The sequence below is a fragment of the Hippocampus zosterae genome, unplaced genomic scaffold (genome assembly GCF_025434085.1).
Source record: "Hippocampus zosterae strain Florida unplaced genomic scaffold, ASM2543408v3 HiC_scaffold_323, whole genome shotgun sequence".
Lineage (NCBI taxonomy): Eukaryota > Metazoa > Chordata > Actinopteri > Syngnathiformes > Syngnathidae > Hippocampus > Hippocampus zosterae.
Genome location: NW_026262878.1, coordinates 16,753 through 34,943, shown reverse-complemented (window position 1 = coordinate 34,943; position 18,191 = coordinate 16,753). Strand labels below are relative to the sequence as shown.

At 56.3% G+C, this 18,191-nt stretch overlaps 2 protein-coding genes across 2 annotated transcripts; one reads left to right on the top strand and one right to left on the bottom strand.

The window, feature by feature from the left end:
- Positions 1–388: 388 nt before the first annotated feature.
- Positions 389–5,152, top strand: LOC127594932 (uncharacterized). Its single transcript, XM_052056669.1, is given in 5 exon segments — positions 389–492; positions 790–1,468; positions 1,622–4,153; positions 4,211–4,663; positions 4,757–5,152. Coding segments are annotated over 5 exon segments (4,164 nt in total).
- Positions 5,153–5,167: 15 nt separating this feature from the next.
- On the bottom strand, positions 5,168–5,996 carry LOC127594931 (prohibitin-1, mitochondrial-like). Its single transcript, XM_052056668.1, is given in 2 exon segments — positions 5,168–5,599; positions 5,601–5,996. Coding segments are annotated over 2 exon segments (828 nt in total).
- Positions 5,997–18,191: the final 12,195 nt, after the last annotated feature.

Sequence of the window (18,191 nt, the reverse complement as noted above, 5' to 3'; positions counted from 1 at the left end):
CAATAAAATTTATTCCTATTTTTAACCATAAAATGCACAATTAATCAACCTCAAGTTCAGAGTCACTTCCAGAGACTGATCAATAATAACCATGGCATAAGGATGGATTATAATAGAATGTCTTATATAAATTTGCTAATTAATTTTGATTTTAGAGTGAAAAGGGGGCTTCTTTTGATGATGGGAGTGTGAAGGGCTGGGGAGCGGCTGCCGGCAGGGAGCCTGAAGACAGGGCTGCCGGGTCGGGGGAGGAAAGTTGGCCGGCAGGGAGGGAAGAGGCGGATGAAGCAAGAAGAAGGCGGAGCGAGGGGCGGAAGGACCTCCGCAAGCGGGAGGGCGAGATGGATTAATGCGATTAATGGAGGAGTTATTGGTAATATAAGAATCGATGTCGGAGGAGGCCGGGGATGATTCTTCGGAGTGGAATGTCTCCGAGAACGAGTCGGAGGGTCTGAAAGAAGACCCGAGTGAGGAGTCGGTGGTGGTGGGCAGGCAATCGTTCCGCCATCAAATGACCCAGGCGAAGACCTCTTTTTGCTAATCTCATAATCAATTGCCTCAACTTCAATCCGGCGGGCTGCCTCCCTGCCGGCGCACCCGAAACAGTGCCACTTTTGTCCCGATTCAACAACCCGAGCCGCGCAGAACCCGCGGCCACCACAACCCCCAGCCCCGGCTCCCGGAGGATTTCGATGATTTGGAGCCGGACCTGCCGGCGCCCGAGCTGGAGGAGCCCTCCCTCACCGAGCCCGAGGTCGAGCTCATTCTCTGGCGGAAATAACCGCCCAGGAGCTACCTGGTCAAACGCAAAGGACGCAGCTACCTGCATGTCGAGTGGATGGCCGAAGACACCCTTCTCGCAGCCTCCAGGCTCGCCAAGGGCAAGTTGAACCGCTTCAACAAACTCTTCGACAGACGTATCCTTGACCAGGAAATTGATCCCGCCGAACCCCCTGAGCAGTTCTTCGACTCCTCCTTCCTGGAGGTCGACCGCATCATCGGCGCCTCGGAGCTGTTCCCCGTCGTCCACCAGAACAAGAGCCAGGAGGCCCGCACCCGCTGGTTCGGTTCCCTCGTCCTGGTCATTTCCAAGCTACTAAACTTTTCAGACCTGAAGGTGCACTACGGCCTGATCCTCAAAGACCACGCTGCCCAATACGACCCCTCCCTCCCCGACCTCAACGTCCTCCTCAACCGCCTTTACCTGGCCTATTACAAAACCCCTCTGGATTTCTGGGCGGACCTGGGCGAAACCCTTTCCAGAGTCAGGGCCCTTCGCGGTCCCGACACCAACCTGCATCGCATTGCCAGCCTGCTGCTCGCCTGCGCCCGGCACATCTACCATCAGTGGTACCTGCTTTCCACCCATCGCTATCTTTCCTTACTGTTGTCGCCCCCGAAAGGCATCGAGCAGACAGTGTCCGAGGACCGGCTGGAGCACATCAAGCGGGAGCTGGAAGGCCTGGCCGTCTAGTCGAACTCCCTCCTGGAGAGCAGAGAACAGCTCGGCCCTAACCTCTAGGAGTTTGACCCCGGCGAGTTCAACCTCACCTGGGCAGGCGAGGACTAGCTGCCGGCCCTGACAGAGGAGCAGCAAGCCCGCCTGGACCTGAACGAATAGACCGAACGGTTATTCCTCGTCAAGTGGAGGAACCTTTCCTACTTACAGTGCACGTGGTAGTTCGAGAAGGATCTGGACTGCCCTCTCAAGATCGGGGAGTTCAAGGTGTTCAACCGGGCTCTGGACAAGTAGACGCGCAGCCTGACGCAGGCGCAGTCGAAGTGCCACAACACGCTGTTCGAGGTGGCGCTCAACCCCAAGAAAGGCAGCCGGATGGGCGGGGCCCATCTGGCCGACCTCCGCAACCGGCTGTACCATTACAACGTCAGGGAGAAGAAGCTGCCGGTCAAGTACACCCCCGCCAGCCAGCCGATCTTCCGAGAGAACAAGCGCCTTCGGTCGTACCAGCTCGAAAGCCTGAACTGGCTGATCGAGGCCTGGTACGACGGCCGCAATGTGATCCTGGCTGACTAGATGGGCCTCGGCAAGACAATCCAGTCGGTTGCTTTCCTGAATCACATCTTCTCCTTCGAGAACAGCAAAGGTCCGTTTCTGGTGATCGCACCCCTGTCGACCCTGGACCACTGGAAGCGGACGGTCGAGGAGTGGACCTCCCTCAACTGCGTGTACTACTACGACGGGGAGGGGCAGGCAGGTCGAGGCCGCATCCGGGACCACGAGTGGTACTACACCGATATCTCGTTGAAGGGCGCGGTCATCCAGAACCCCGAGCTGCACAAGTTCCATGTGCTGGTCACCTCCTACGAGGTGTTCCTGCAGGATTTGCAGCGTGTGCTGCAGTTCATCCCCTTCCAGTTTGTGATCGTTGACGAGGCGCATCGCCTCAAGAACCAGAACGCCAAGATCATCGACTCCCTGCGCAGCCTGTGTTGTCGACGGGTATTGCTGCTGACCGGCACCCCCATCCAGAACAACACCACTGAGCTGTGGTCCCTGCTGCACTTCATCGAGCCAGGCACCTTCCCCTCCATCGCGGACTTCACCCGGCGGTTCGGCGAACTAACCAGCGCGGCAGAGGTGGACCAGCTGAACCAGGAGCTGGCGCGGTACCTGCTGCGGCGCAAGAAGGAGTAGGTGGAGCGGTCGATCCCGCCCCTGCAGGAGACGATAATCGACGTGGAGATGACCAACCTGCAGAAGACGATCTACCGTGCCCTCTACGAGAAGAACAAGGGCATGCTGATGAAAGGAGTCAGCTCGGTGGCAGTCAACGCCACCCTCAACAACCTGGAGATCCAGCTGCGCAAGTGCTGCAACCACCCCTTCCTCATCCGCGAGATCGAGCAGGAGCTGGTCCGGGGCGTGACCCCCGCCCAGCGCCAGGAGCAGCTGCTGGACAGTTCGGGCAAGATGCTGCTGGTGGGCAAGCTGCTCGAAAAGTTCAAGCGCGAGGGCAAGAAGGTGCTGGTCTTCAGCCAGTTCACCTACATGCTCCAGCTGCTCGAGGAGTTGCTCCGGGCCCTGGGAATGCGCTACGAGCGCATCGACGGCCAGATCAAGGCCCGAGAGCGGCAGAACGCCATCGACCGTTTCAACTCCAAGGAGGTCCAGCGCGATGTGTTCTTGCTGTCCACGAAGGCCGGCGGGATCGGCATCAACCTCACCTCGGCCAACGTGGTGATAATCTACGACTCGGACTGGAACCCCCAGAACGACATCCAGGCCACTGCCCGCGCCCACCGCATCGGCCAGCTCCAGGAGGTGCAGGTCTACCGCCTGATCACCAAAAAGACCTATGAGGCGGAGATGTTCGAGCGCGCCACCCGCAAGCTCGGCCTCGACCAGGCCATCTTCATGGGCTCGGCCCTGCGCAAAGACCCTGAGAAGGTCGACAAGGCCGAGGACGAGGCCCGCCGCAAGGAAATGGAGGTGCTGCTCAAAAAGGGCATTTTGGGCCTGATCGACGACTAGGAGCAGGCCAACCGCTTCGGCGCCGAGGACATCGATGAGTTTCTGAAGGCCAACTCGAGGGTGGCAAAGTACTCACTCATCAAGGGCGCATACTCCTTCAGCAAGAGCGAGTTCGTGCCGGCCTCGACCGACCAGTCGATCGAGCTTAACGACCCCAACTTCTGGTCGAAAGTGCTGAAGAACATCGACAGTAAGGCCCAGAGCCTGGGCAAGCGCTTCGACCAAGGCGGGTTCTAGGACCTGTCCACCCAGATCCAGTTCGTGTTCTAGCTGAGCCTGTCAGTCAAGGAACTGATCGAAAGCAAGCTGTCACTGACCAACTACAACGCGGAAGACGAAAAGTGCCTGTCCGAACTGCTCAGCAAACTGCACGCCAGCAAGGACTTCAACCGCTCGCTGAGGGAGCTGGGCAACAACTGGCTCTATGAGGTGATGCGGCCCACCCGTAGGTTCAAGCACATGACTGTCCCCGAAATTGAGGAGTATCTCAACCGCCCCGCCCCTGCTGCTCGGGTGGACCCTGACAGCGACCTTTTCTTGGAGGAGGGCAAGCCAGAGCCGCCTGACCGGGGCGGGCGACTGGACGAGCTGGTCAAGAAACTGTGCGCTGTGTGCGAGCAGCCGAAATGCGTGATCCACTGCACCAAGTACTGCAAGCGGGCCTGGCACCGACGCTGCTTCGAAGGGATCGGCGACCCCGCCGAGTTGTCAATGTAGCCGGAGCAGGTGAAGGACCTGATCGAAGCCGAGCCCTGCAGCGACTGCCAGACGCACATCGTGCAATGCTTCATCTGCAAGAAGAACGGTAGCTATCACGGCAGTGACTACAGCAAGCACCGCAAGGGCAACGTCATCAAGCTCAAGAAGGAGCAGGACGACGACCCCGAGGTCGACGACCCCGAGCGCGAGCGCAACGAGGTGACCAAGTGCTCCACTGCCAACTGCAACCGCTTCTACCACTGCGACTGCATCAGCGGGCTGGAAAACGCTCATCTCTTCAAGTACATCGACAGCAAGTCCTTCCACTTCCGGTGCTCGCTGCACTACTGCGCCCGCTGCGGCGAGAGTGGCGAGACCATGACCATCCTGCAGTGCGCTCGCTGTCCCCGCGCTCTCCACCTTAGCTGTATGGACAAGGACCGTGTCCAGAAGCTTAGCAAGAAGTACATGGTCTGCGATAAGCACAAGCCCGCCAAGCCCCGCGCCCGCCTCACCAACTACTTTGAGCCACCGAAGCCTTCCACCCGGCGGATGCTCAACTAGGACTACCGCGAGCTCAAGTACGTCCGCAAGACCCGTGAGAAGCGAGAGGAGGGAAGACGTCCTGACCTGACCTACGAAGAGCTGGGGATCCCCCCGCCCAGCGAATTCAACTATGAAAGCTACGGAAAGGACTGGTGCCGGTACTGCGGGGCGCGGCTGCATTCAAACTTTACGAAAGGGCCATGGGGTCCCAAAACCCTCTGCACGGTGCACTACCTGGACTGGAGCAAGAAGCACATCCTTGACCTCAGCGAGCACAAAGAGCGGCCACGCCGGCCGATCAACCCCGACTGCCGCGAAGAGCTGCGGTACCTTTCGGAGCGGAAAAACAAAAACGGCGAGTTCGATGTCCGACGGGCACTCGAGGACGCGCCTGAGCGAAGGGAGCGAGGCTGACCCCGATGCGTTGGTTCATGTGCGCAGGTTGAACAGCATGTTGCCCTGCTCCGGAAGGAAGGTAATGTTGCTGTTCTTGGCCAACGTCTCTGCAATGTACTTGCTTGCCTCCAGCTTCTTGATCTCGATCTGGGTGCCGCCGTATTGTTCTACCGCCTTGTTCATCAGCCGCGCGGCCTCTGCCTCCGCCTCCGAGGCGATGATCTGGGCGTTCTTGTACTGCTCGTCCTTGTAGACGACGAACTTCTGCCGCTCCGCCAGCTGCTGCTGCACGGCCTTGAGCTCGATGGCGTGCGCGTATTCCTTGCTGAAGGACAGCTGCATGATCGACACGTCCTCCAGCACCAGCCCGAAGACCTAAGCCTTCTGGATCAGGTTCTTCTTGATCTCCTGCGAGATCTGCTCGCGGTTCTTGAGCAGCTGGTCCGAATCGTCTGGTGAGGACAACACATTGCGCGACCACCGTCCGCAGCACCTCGTTGCCGATCGACGGGAAGATCTTCGCCTCGTACTGTTTGCCCAGCTGCAGGTGGATGCGGGGCAGGGACTCGGTCTGAGGCCGCTGCAGCACTCGGATGGCGATATGCACGGTCTGCAGATCGCGGGTGCCGGTCTCAGAGGCGATGTCATAGGGGCGCAGCTTGCAGTCATAAGTGTACAGCTCCTGAAAGAAGGGCATGTAGAAGAGCAGCCCCTCACTGTAGACCTTGTCGGACAGCCCCCCATAGATGTTGTTCTTGAGGAGGGCCTTGTCACCGGGCTGGACGGTATAGATGCAGGAGCGGCCGGCCAGCAGCAGCCCGCCCACGACGATCGCCAGGTTGGACAGATTCTTCACGTTCATATCTGGATTATAATTATTCGTGATCAACAGCGCCTACCGAGCTATTACTTCAGGCTGGCGATCAGCTGCTTCTGCTTCTTCCGGATCTGCTCGCTCTTCTAGAAGTTTGCCCCGAGGCTCTCTAGCTCTGCTAGTGCTTACTGCCCTCTTTGTTACCGCTCTCGGTGTTTCTTCTCGCGTCTGCGCAGGCGCTCGTTCTCCTCTTCCACCCGCCTTAGCTTTATCTCAAGCTCCAGGATCCTCTTGCGGCACTCCCGGAGCTGTCTCGCCGAATCATCCGCCCGCGTCCCCGGCGACCTCCTCCTGCGGGCGGACTGCGAATTGGCCCGCTCCAGGCTGCGGCGCTGGCTGCTCTTAATTGATCTGCTCAACTCCTTCAGCTGTTTTTCTTCGGCCCTGATCTCCTCCTCTAGAGCCTTTGAGGCCTCGGACTTGATACTGCTCTGTCCTCGCTTCCGGGCCAGTTTGGGAGACCTTTGCTTCGCGTCGGACTAGGAGCTCTGGGGAGGCAGCAGCTCGGCGTCCTATGCGTATTTGCGCCGGAGGGGCTCGAACGACTAGTCCTCGCGGTAGACGCGCGGGCGGGAGGCGGACCGCTCCGCAGAGAACTGGTTCTGGGAGAAGGAGGGCTCAGCACTCAGCTCCCGCTCTTCGGCCCTTATTTCATTAATCTTGCGCTCAAGGCCCGCCATCTTGCTCTGTAAATGGTCGATGTCCTCGTTCAACCGCTTCGAATCCTCAACCACCCTGCCGTTCCTCGCCACTAGGGGCTCCTTCCCCCGCACTTCTGACAGAGCTGGCTCAGAAAGCTGGGCCTGCTCCAGTTCGCGGTCCAGCAGGTCATGAAGGATTTTCGATTTGTCCTTGTGCATTAAATCTGCAGTTCATTGACAATCAGCTCAGAGGAGCGGCAGCCAAGCACTGGCGGTCTGCGACACCGCCATGCCTGAGATGAAGCCGATTCCGATAGCCAAAGTGAACTGGAAGGCTTGCTTGCAGAACAAGACACTCTCGGCACTGGCTAACTGCTGTCGCCGGGAGTTGACCTTATCATTGGCCGCCTGCTCTTCACTCAGCAGCCTCAGGACTGCCTTGTTCATCTCCTCACTCCGAGTGTTTATCGTGGTCGGCTCTGCCTGGCTCAGACGCGCTTTAAAACCCTAATACTCTTGCTCGACCAGACTGTCCCGGCAATTCACGATGGCAGTGCCTTTCAGGCTGTGGCTCTAGCTGTCCAGCTGAAAGTGGAAATGTCGCAGTTGATTGCGGATTCCTGCGACCGCGATCGGTAGCGTGCCTAAGTGCAGCCTTCTGTTGGTTGGGGTAGTGCACTGCACCATCAAAGCGGCATCTTGCCCCTCCTCAAACGGCAGGCAAAGCCTTTCCCCATGGAAATCTGCTGCCCCCCGCTGCACGTCCCTCGAAGACGACTCCACAACCTCCTGCCCACAGCACAGCACCACGGTGGCCCTGCCTTCCAGCCCGTGGAGGGCCAGTTCGTGGATAGCCACGTCGATCGACTGTTTCATATCTAATGGTCAAATAGACGAAGGAAGGCGAGCCGGCCTCTCAAGAGCCTGAGCGGCATGGCAAGCGCAAGAAGAGGTTCTGGGGCAGGCCCAAGCATGAGGTTGAGGCTGAGCGGGCTGCTGCCTTGCTGGCTGAGAGGGAGCGGAAGCTGGCCTTTTAGGACCCCCACGAACAGCTGTCTCCAGGCGAGCTGCTGACCCTGAGAATGTGTACCGAAGCCGATGGTGACAACCTGCTGACCGGCAAGGTGAAGCTCGTGCTGGTGACCGCGACCCTATCAGGCGACACTTTCGAGGGCCTGTTCCTTAACGAGTCCTACCGCATCAGGATGATCTTCAAGCTGCAGGGGTTCATCACTGCCGGCCTCAAGGCCCGGGACTTTTAGGTGCAGCTGTTCGCGCAAGCTGTGCGAAATCGACTGGCGGAGTTCATGGAGGGGAAAGTGGTCAAGCTGAAGATGGGGCCGCTGGACAAGCAGGGCCGGAGGCTGGCTAAGGTGGTGGGGCGAACCCTGCAGGGCAGACTGGTCTGCGTCAACGACTGGATGCTGAGCAACGGTCTGGGAGTGAGCTCATACCTCCGGAAGCACGAGTTCACGGGGCAGTGGTGCGGCATGGCGAAGTACGGGCTGAAATCGGTCAGCGCGCCTCTGCTGGTGGATTTCCAGTGATTGTATGGTATTTGAAAGCATCCTCGAGATCTTCTTGAAGCGCTACCTGGGGGAGTATTTCGAGGGCCTCGAAAAATAGAACTTCGAGCTTCATCTCACTGACGGGGAGGTCATTCTCAACCGGCTGCGGCTGAAGCCTCGCGCTGTCGAGGCACTCGACCTCCCGATCCGACTCTGCGAAAGCATCATTGAAAAACTGACCATCCGCTACCCCTGGCGTGAGGCCAACGCTGGTCTCGAAATCCAGGTTGACCACGTGCTGCTCCTGCTTCGCACCAAGCGAATGCCCGAGCCAGAGCTGCTGCACAGCCTGCTTTCCAAGAAGCTGGCGACAGTCTCAAACGCGATCAGCCAGCACTTCAGCGAAGGCGGCAAGAAGGAAGGCTTTTTTGACCAGGAAATCCAGCGCATCCTGAGACGGCTGAACGTGACGGTAACCAGGGTCAACCTGCGCTGCGTGCACTGCGAAGGCAGCGATTGCCTGACCCTCGGGGCCATGATCGAGCAGGCAGGGCTAAGCTCCAAGCCTCTCGAGGAGAACGAGGGTGGCTGTGCCAGGGTCAAGCAACTGGTCTACATGAAAAATATGCAGGTGTTCGTCAAGGCGAGACCCGAGCCAGAAGAGACGCAGTCTCGGCTGTTGCTCGAAGAGTTGCAGGAAGAGCTGGTGGCCGAAGAGGACGCCATCCTGCAGATCTCGATCGAGGTGTAACTGGACACCCGGCTGTCACTCCGGCCCTCCTACGAAGCACGGCTGGAAATGTCAGGCATCAGTATCCAGGTCAGCTACGAGCAGTACAAGCTTCTTCTTGGGGTGATCAAATTCGTGGCGGACTTCCACAACCGCAAGTTGAAAGTACAGCGTGATATAGAGGCTGTCAACCCCAAACCCATCTCCTTGGAGGCCTTGCGAAGTAGGATGGCCAAGGTGCGGCTCAAGCGTGGCAGCCCTGACGAAGAAGGGCGGAAGGGGCTGGCCTATGAGGAGGCTGAGCTAGCTCGCCACCTGCGGCAGTACTGGCGCTGGGCCATCCGCTAAGTCAAGAACAAGCTCAGCTGCGAGCGCGCGAAGGGCAGCCTGCGGCTTATGCGCAAACTAGGCCTGCTCGAAGACAAGACCGACCTGCAGCAGTCAATCCTCGAGCTGTGCCGTAAAGCCGACTACGCGCGGCTGGGCCTGCGCCTATACCGCATTATCATAAGGGCGACCACCCCCCAGCTGCTGGGTTGGGTGGACGATGCTTTCAGCAAGGACTACAAGTCAGACCTGCCCCACTCCTAGGACCATCTGGAAATCAACTTCGGCCTGAAGGTCGGCCTGGTCCGCATGTCAATCAAGGGCAAAGAAAACGGGCATGGCGGGGAGCTGCTCCTGCATGACCTGGCCCTTTAGATCAAGACTAGTCTCGCGCAGGAGCTTGAGGTTCTGGTGGGGGTCTGCGATCTGGAGCTGAACCTGCTGGAGCGACAGAGCAAGCGCGGAGACGTGCGCATGCCAATTCTGAAGCGTCTGAACCGGCCGTGCTAAGGGTGCCTGTTCAACCTGACAGTGACGAAATGCCTGTCCGGCAACTCCGAAGTCTTCCTGCGAATCACAGCGAGCCTCCGGCCCATCGAGTTTGTGTTCCTTGGCGGGGAGTGCAAGCGCCTGCTCAACCACGTCTTCGACCTGAAAAAGATGAAATCCGCAGACCACGCGGAATAGCAGCACGTGAGCCTGCAGGAGATCAAGAGCCAGGCGTACCTTCGCAACGAGGTGGACATCCGAGTCGAGTCGCCTTGGATTGTGATCCCCTTCCAGGACCATAACGACCAGGCCGACGAGTGCTGGATCATCCGCTGCGGGGACATCCGTGTGCGCTCCGGCCAGAGGGAGGAACTTATCTACGGGTTGTACGAGGTCACGCTCGACCGGTGCACGCTGAAGTACTTCTCGTCGGTGCAGTACTTCAGGGACTGGCATACTGCGCAGGCGCATCCCCGTGCCGCGCAGCTGCTGGCCTCAGGTCTCTTCCGCCAGGGCACCTCCCTCAACGTGATCGAATAGTTCTCGGTGTGCTTCGAGCTGAGCCTGATAAAGGACAACATCAGTTTTTCGGAGAGCGACCGCTACAAGTACAAAATGGCAGCAGACCTGCCTGCCGCCCGGGTGCAGCTCGACCAGAACATCCTTGACAACCTCAAAAAACTGATTGCCAAGCTGTTCGGCACCACCACCTACTGCAAAGAGCCACTCGCCCACACGCTGCCTGAAGAAATCGAGAGGGATTTGATCGCCAGCTGCACCGCGACTGTCTCCCACCCCGAGTTGATCCTCCCCACCCGGCTGCTACTGAAGCGCACGCCTAGCCACATCTACTGCTACCTCTCGCCTTTCAGCAAGGCGTACCAACTCCGCATCCCCCTTCACAACTGCGAAGTGACTCTTGGTGACTCCCCCCGCCATCTGCGGTTGTCCTTCACCCTCCGCGAGCATCCCTTGGCGGTCGTGCTGGAGTTTGGCTGTCGTGAGGAATGCGCGGATTGGGCTCGCAGCATCTCAACTGAAAAGGGGTTTGCGTTCAGTGAAGAGAAAAGGATCTCGTTGGTGAGGCATGAGATTGATGAGGTGCCCGAACATGCGGAGGTCACGCCTCGTCGGTTCTTCAGGCTGCGGGTGGGCGAGCTGAAGCTGACTCTGTACAGCCGGCTGGGGTAGCCGGTCTGGGTGTGTGCGCAGGCCGATGCGCTTCTGTTCGAGCTGCGGCAGAACGACTTCCACGAGAACCTGACACTCAGCCTCCAAGGATTCCATCTCGAGGAGTGTGGGGAAAGGGTGCCGATAGTGTCGAACCGCCCCTTCGCCACGCCACGGGCCCGGGAAGGCCTCAATTTCATCGAGGTGCATGCGAACCTAGGCAACCCTGAGCTCCCCATCCGCATCGACGTGGGCGTGCTGCACTGCGGGTGGAAGCTGCCGGTGCTCAAGCGCATCAGGCAGTTTTTTGAGGGCAGCGAGCTCGAGACAGTCGACATTTCGGACAACAAGTCAGAAGCCGTCCCGCGTAAAGCCTCGCTGCTGGTAGAAATGCGGATCGCTTAGTTCTCGATGTTCTGCTACCTGCAGGGCCGGATAATCGCCAAGACCGATCTGCTGAATTTCACGGTAAAGTTCGCCAGCAGAGACGGGCACGACACCTTTGCGGTCAGCTGCGGGCGGCTGGACTGCGTGGCCAAGCTGGAGGACAGCATCTAGGGGCGAGAGCTGCCGATCTTCGTTAGCGAGGGTGGGACTAGCGACAGCCTGCTAGCGCAGTACCAGACAGATTTCACGGAGGGGATGTTCAGTGGCAGACTGCACCTGTAGTTGGGGGACTACCGGATCACGTACCACCACGAGGCCCTCAATAGGGTGGTTGATTGGCTGCTCAACCAGTTCCTGATGGCCATCACTGCTAAGTTCAGCTCCTTGCCGGCCAACTCGCTGGATAGTCTGCACGAGCAGGCCAAGAGCAAGCGCGTGGCCAAGATGACCGTCCGCCTGGCCAGGTCCACAATCTGCCTGCCCGAGTTGTTCTTCGGTGAGGAGCGGCTGGAAATCAGAGTCGAGGAAATGCTGATGGCCAAGGCCCTGGAGTTTATCTGCGAGGCGGCCACCTTGAAAGGCGACACGCTTCGCCTCTGCTACGAGATCTACCGCTTCCAACTGCCGGATTTCTTCATCGTCTACCACGGCGAGCACATCCGGCCATTAAGCACAGCCCCCTCAAACTTCGAATTCACCTTCAAGAAGAACAGCCTTTCGCCAGCACACTACCAAGTGCTGCGGCACCCCGAGCAAGCCGACAGCACCTCCTACATCGAGCTGCGGCTGGCCCGGCTCGCCCTCGAGCTGGACAAGTACCTGCTGGAGTTCCTTCTTCGGATCTATTACAACAACATCAAGTATACCGACGAGCTGCGGCTGGAGGAGTACCTTGTCCCTCGTGGCACCAAGCATTACTTCGTGACTGTGGACCAGGTCGACCTTGTCCTCCAGGCCTACCTGGCAGCCCACCCCGCCCCTTACTTCCGGCTCGAGGCCGGCAGCCTTAGCATATGCTTTTCGAACTACGGTACCAACAGCGAGGTCAAGATGGGCACTCGCGTCCTGCGGTTCTTGCAGAAAGAACTGGAAGTGGTAAGAACTGGTGGCCCTGAGAGTCTTGTTATCAACCTGTCCAGCGGGGCCGGCAAACCGACCGAAATCCAGGTCCTGCTACGGTAGTCAGAGCTAAACCTGGACTTCGACATGATCAAAAATATTAGCGTGTTCTTCAGCTTCTCGGAGCTAAGCAGGCAGCCTGCTCCATAGACTTCGACTATTTACCTGGTGTCAGTCAGCGACTGCAAATTTCACTTGCTGGGGAAGGACGACTTTGAAGGTTACTGGGCATCCCTGGACGTGCTGGTCAAACTCGAAAAGGGACAGGTCGTCGCTCCTCCCCCCGAAGCCGCATCCATCCTCAGCCAGGCCAAGGTCAAACTCAAGCAGCTGTCAGTCAAGGCCTCCCGGATCCATATTTACCACAATGACGCGCTGGCCGTCAAGGCAGACTCACTCAAGCTCACCAGAAAGAGCTTCGGATCGGATGGGAAGGGCGTCGAGTTGATGGAGCTGACGCTTAGCAAGCCTGCTCTGGAACTTTGTCACATACGGATGAAGGGGCTGCTCCAGCTAGTCAAATACAGTGTCATGGAAAAAGAAGAGGGTCTTTGCTTCGGCCCGCATGTGACCAAGCCCACGCCCAGCCCTCTCCGCATCTTCACGGTAAAGATTACTGACCTCGAGCTGTACCTCACAGGAGGGCATGGGCCGGGCTCCTTCCCCGAATTCCTCGTGACTGAAGACAGCTTCGAACTGACAGTCGAGCTCCTGCCGACTGCCTACAAGGTGATAACCAACTTGGTGATAATCCGGCTGCTGAGACAGTCAGAACTGCAGTTCCATGAACTGTTCCAAGCGAGGGTCAACCTGACCCTCATGCGCAATAAGGTCGATCTTTCCGAGCAGTATTTTATCACCATAGAGCAAATAAGCGGGCCAGTATCCCTTTCGAAGACGTGCTTTGAGCAGGTGGCGGCAGTGCTGCGAGGCAGGCCTCGCCAGCTGTCAATCGGCAACCAGATCGACGGGCTCGTTCTGCCCCAGCGGAAAGTCTGTGCCTCCAGGGATTACGAGCACGAACTGCTTGAGGCTCTAGATCGGTAGTGCCCCTTCGGCAGCGAAATCACCCTCCAAGAACTCAGAGTGCAGGTTCGCAACTGCTGCTCGATCCTCAACTCCTCACATCTACCTCTCCAGCTATCCACCGAACAAGGCAGCTACCTCCTGCAACATGACTAGTGCCTCTACCTCAAGCGGATCAGCTATCTCAAGACCATCAAGTTCAAGGACCCTCAGCTTTCAGACCTTGAGTTCAAATTCAGGTTAGGAACCAGGATGCTGAGGAGTGGAAATGCGGCCGTGCTGGTTGAGGTGGACCAGCTCAGGGCGGTGGTTAAGCTGGCCACAGTGGTTGCTAACCAGACAATGCAGCCGTTTAGGGTGGTGTCGGGTGGGAGGAAGTTGTAGGTCGAGCATGGAGGAGTGGTGCCATGCTGGGACGAAGAGATCGGCATCAGTACTGACAAGAATTACAAACTAACCAGCCTGCCTGACAGCCTCTTTCTAAGCACCACCTACCTCGGAGGCACCTGCATCCACACCCTCAGCCGGCCCTACATCCTCACCAACCCCTTCAACCTTCCTCTCTAGGTAACCCTCGACCGTTCCAAGACCCGCTTTTATCACCAAGGTACCTAGCTTAATGACAACTTAGTGGCACTGCCGACGGGGCTGGCGCATGTCGAGGTCATCCGGAGGGACGGGCTGCCGGCCTTTGAAATTGTGGTAGAGCCGAGCCTGTCTATCAAGAATTAAGGAGGGAGTGTGGCCTTGCGGGTTGGGGATGAGCGGATCGAATGTGGGCTTGGAGAGGTGCGTCACTGTTTGGAATTGCATAAGAAAGGAGAAACTGTGGTGGTCAGCACCTCGGTTGAGGAGCGTGAGTTTACGCTTTAGAATATGGGCTGGGCAGTTATCAGGCCTGAGCCTAAGCACCCTAAGCATGAACTGCTCTACCTTTTTGTCTAAGAAACCCCGCACGGTTTTATGATCCGGGTCCGCGATTATCAAGATTACTGCCCCGTAATAGAGAACAAGGCAAAATTGTCCCTCCGAATAAAAAACCGGCAGTTCAAAAAGCTGCAAGCTGAAGGCTAACTCATTCCTCTTCTTTTCCAGGCCGAGGTCGACCCCTTCCTCAAATTCGAAGCCCTCAACCCCGACAGCAAGCAATACACTCCCCTCTGCGAATTCGACGTCCGGACGATAAACCGGCCCGTGACCTGCAGCCTAGCAGGCCAGCAGGTAACAGTCACCCCTGACTACAGAAAGGAAAGGCTGACCTTCGTGGTAACAGAAGGGTAACACAAAAAATCTAAGACTAAGAAATATGACGTTGAAGTCAGTGGGCTCAATGTCCTGCTTTGCGAGGACGCGTTGAAAGTGGGGGCCGGGGTCACCCTTCGAAAGGAGGACACGGAATCATGCTCGAGCCTGCAGCTGACCCTCGAAAAGCCATAGCTTGTCTGGAAAGGCCACACCACTTCACAAGCTGACAGCCTGTTTGTGGTCTACAGGGCCAGTCCAGGCAAGATAATCGAAAAGGCTGAACTGACCGCCAAAAGGCTCAAACTAGGACTATCAAATCTCATGATCTTCGAGCTGCTTGGCCACGTCGAGTAAATTAAGGCGCTTTTCCAAGAAGGCCAGACTTCAACCAGAGGAGTCGAGTGGCTGCCGATCGTGGGGCTGAAGGCGCAGATCGATGGGGAGGTCGAGCTGGAATATCATCCTGTCTACGTGCCCCACAAGAGCCGGGTGCTAGAAAAATACCGGGCCGCCCTTGATCTGCTGCCTGAACTGCAGTCCACCAAACTGCAGTTTAAACCCTTCCAGGTTGTCAACGAGCTGATCGAGAAACGAGAACTTCTTCGTCGGCTGAAGCAGCACCTGATAAAGCTGGCCAGGGCGAATAGCTCCTAGGCGCTTGCGCAACTGAACGTTTCGAGCGTCGACATCGCAATCGTGTCTTCGATCGTGCAGTTTTTCAAATCGAGTTCATGAACTCTGTTGATTTTCTTTGAAGAAGAATTCCATGTAAACTGTTGTCCAAGGACAATATTATTGGTGGCTGATTGCCCGGCTGCTAGAAATGTGGGCGAGATTCTCATTAAAATTTAATATCCTCGTCTCAAAATATAACGTTGTGTCTGAGCATTAATTATGAACTTAATTATTTTCTAGAGATTTTCTATTCGGGCCAACCACACTCTCAGCCTCATTCCTTGCTACATAACATGCTTTTTTCTATTTTTTTCATTATAAATTAACTTTAAAATATTGTGAAATATTTAATTAAAAGAATATTCACTGCGTCAAAGCGCGGACCTATTTTCCTTGCTAGCAGGTTTGAAGAAGTTTAATTTCAGGACCGGAAAATGCTGGACTTCCATCTGCCTGAGTTATTGTTGCAAGGCATCCAGCTAGTCCTTGTGGCGAGCAATCTCAGCAAGCATCTCCAACGCCTGTTGGGTCTCGACACTCTCTAGCTACAGGCCATTAATTCCCGCGGTGGCCTCCTCTCCCTGCTGCATGTAATAAATAATTTGTAAATTAAACCCGACTATATAAGCTCTTGCTTTAATAAATTTAACCTGGTTATGCGTTATCCGTCATTTCATGCCCAGCTAGTCTTTGCACATGACGATCCTTCCCGCCAGGAACTGCTGCCAGGCGGGCTCGGCACCCCGCCCCTGCAGGTCGTGCAGCAGCGCCTCGTCCTTCGCAATGCTGGCCTTCACGACGGCCATGTATTGCTCCTGCGACATTTCCCCACCGTTGATGCTGTTGCCGACTGTCAGTTTTTTCCGAAGGATCTAGTCGTTGATATCCTCGCAAATACGACGATTAAAAGTGTCGGATGAGCCCTTCTCTGCAATGAACTTGTCAGTGGCCTCCTAGAAATACACGAGGTACGACATCGCCGGGCAAGTCAGCTCTGGCTGCAGTAAGTCTTTGGGGCTCCACCCTGCGGCCCGTGAATCGCTCAAGTTCTTGACATTCTTTTTCCTGAGCACGAACTAATCATAATATTACTTCCGGCTTTCCAGCCTTGATCGAGGGTTCAACCTTTCTGCTTGGTTAGCCTTCGCCAATTTCCTCCTTGCACATTTTCACCCTCGCGAATAAAAAATTTTGCCAATCTTCGCACGCCTCGGCCTGGATCAGTACCTTCAGCAGGGCCTTGTCCTTGGCTATTCCCGCCCTCACCATCTCGACGTACTGCCCCTGCGAAATGCTACCGTCCTTGATGCTGCTACCGACCTTCCCCTTGGCTCCACACAAGTGATCATTAACTTCTTCACAAATCTTGCGATTGAACACGTCGCTAGAGGCCTCCTTGATGATAAACTAATCTGTTTCTTGCTAGAATTGAACCAGGTAAGACATCGCCATGCAGGTCATTTCCGGAAATGCTAGTTCCTTTTCCGACCAACCTTCGGCCTTGATTCCTGCGAGGTTTTTTATACCCTTTTGCCGGCGCACGAATTGGAGTTTTGCTTCGGGGTCTTTTTGTTGGGGTGCGGGTTTTTGGGGGGCTGGTTTGCTTGTCTGAGGGGCCTTAGAAGGCTGGGTTTGGGGTTTCACGGGTTGGGGCTTGACAGGCTGTGGCGTTTTCTCTGCCTTTTTAGCATGTAGCACGCTTTTTTCAGTAATCTGCAAAGCTACCGCAAGCTTGGGGTATTAAGAAAGAATCCAATGTTCATACCCTTCATCAGGCTCAAATTCCTAAAATTTCCTCAGCTGGTACTCGAATATTCTTTCCTTCTCAGTTTTGCCAATCGGCGCCAGAATCTCGCCTGTCACCGTGACCCCCTTCCCCTCGGCCTCTACCTTCTCCTCTTTCAAGAACTACTGACCCTTGATGACAACCTTGTCATCCTCAGTCTTAAAGAACAGGATCTTACCGTGCTTCACGACCTCAATCTGCGCAATCTCCAGGTTCTTGAGGCCTTCCACTTTGAACCGCTACTCGATCACCGTTTTCATCTTGAAATTGAATTTTATCTCTTTTGAGGTGAACTTGGGGACCATCAGAACGTAGGGGTCTTCGTTATGTCCCTCCTTCGAGGTCACGGTCACCAGCAGCTCGTCGGGGCCAGCCCTTGCCCCTTTCCTCTTATCGAAGGCTGAAGAGATTTCATTGCGGGTGCAGTCCGGCAGTGGCAGGAATTTGTGGTTGACAACGTCCTTGAGATAAGCCTTGTTCTCCTCATACTCGGCGATCTTCCCTCGGACCAGCTGCAGCTTTTCGACGTTGATCTTGTTGGTCTGCCGGTGTTCCAGCCTCTCAGCCAATTTTTTCAGTTTGCCCAGTTCCTTGTCAACTCCATGGATCATAGTTTTCAGTTTGTCACTGTAATCCTCCTTGTCCATGCCCTGCACCCTCTCGAAATTCGGGATGAACTTGATAAACCGATCTACGAAATCCTTGACCGACACGTTATCTTTCTCTAGGGCCTTGAGTATCCTCGCGCCCTCTTCGTAGTACTCCTTGTTCTTCACGAAATCCTGGTTCTTCCTGGTTTTCTTCACCGTGTCCAGGAACTTTAGCAGGTTGATGTTCTTGTAGTAGTGGGTGCTGATGAACTTTACTTTCATCTCGTAGGACGAGGCATCCACCGTCTCCCCTTTTGAAAGCTATTTCTTCGCAGGTTGCACCTGGGGAGCTGGACCTCCTGAGGCTTTGGCACTGGGAGCAGGACCAGTGAGCGCGATATTGAGTAGTTTCAACAATTTGCCATTCTTATTCGCCTCCAGCTATTTCTTCCTGCAGCTGGCAAACTGGCTGCTCAGAAATTGGTTTTTT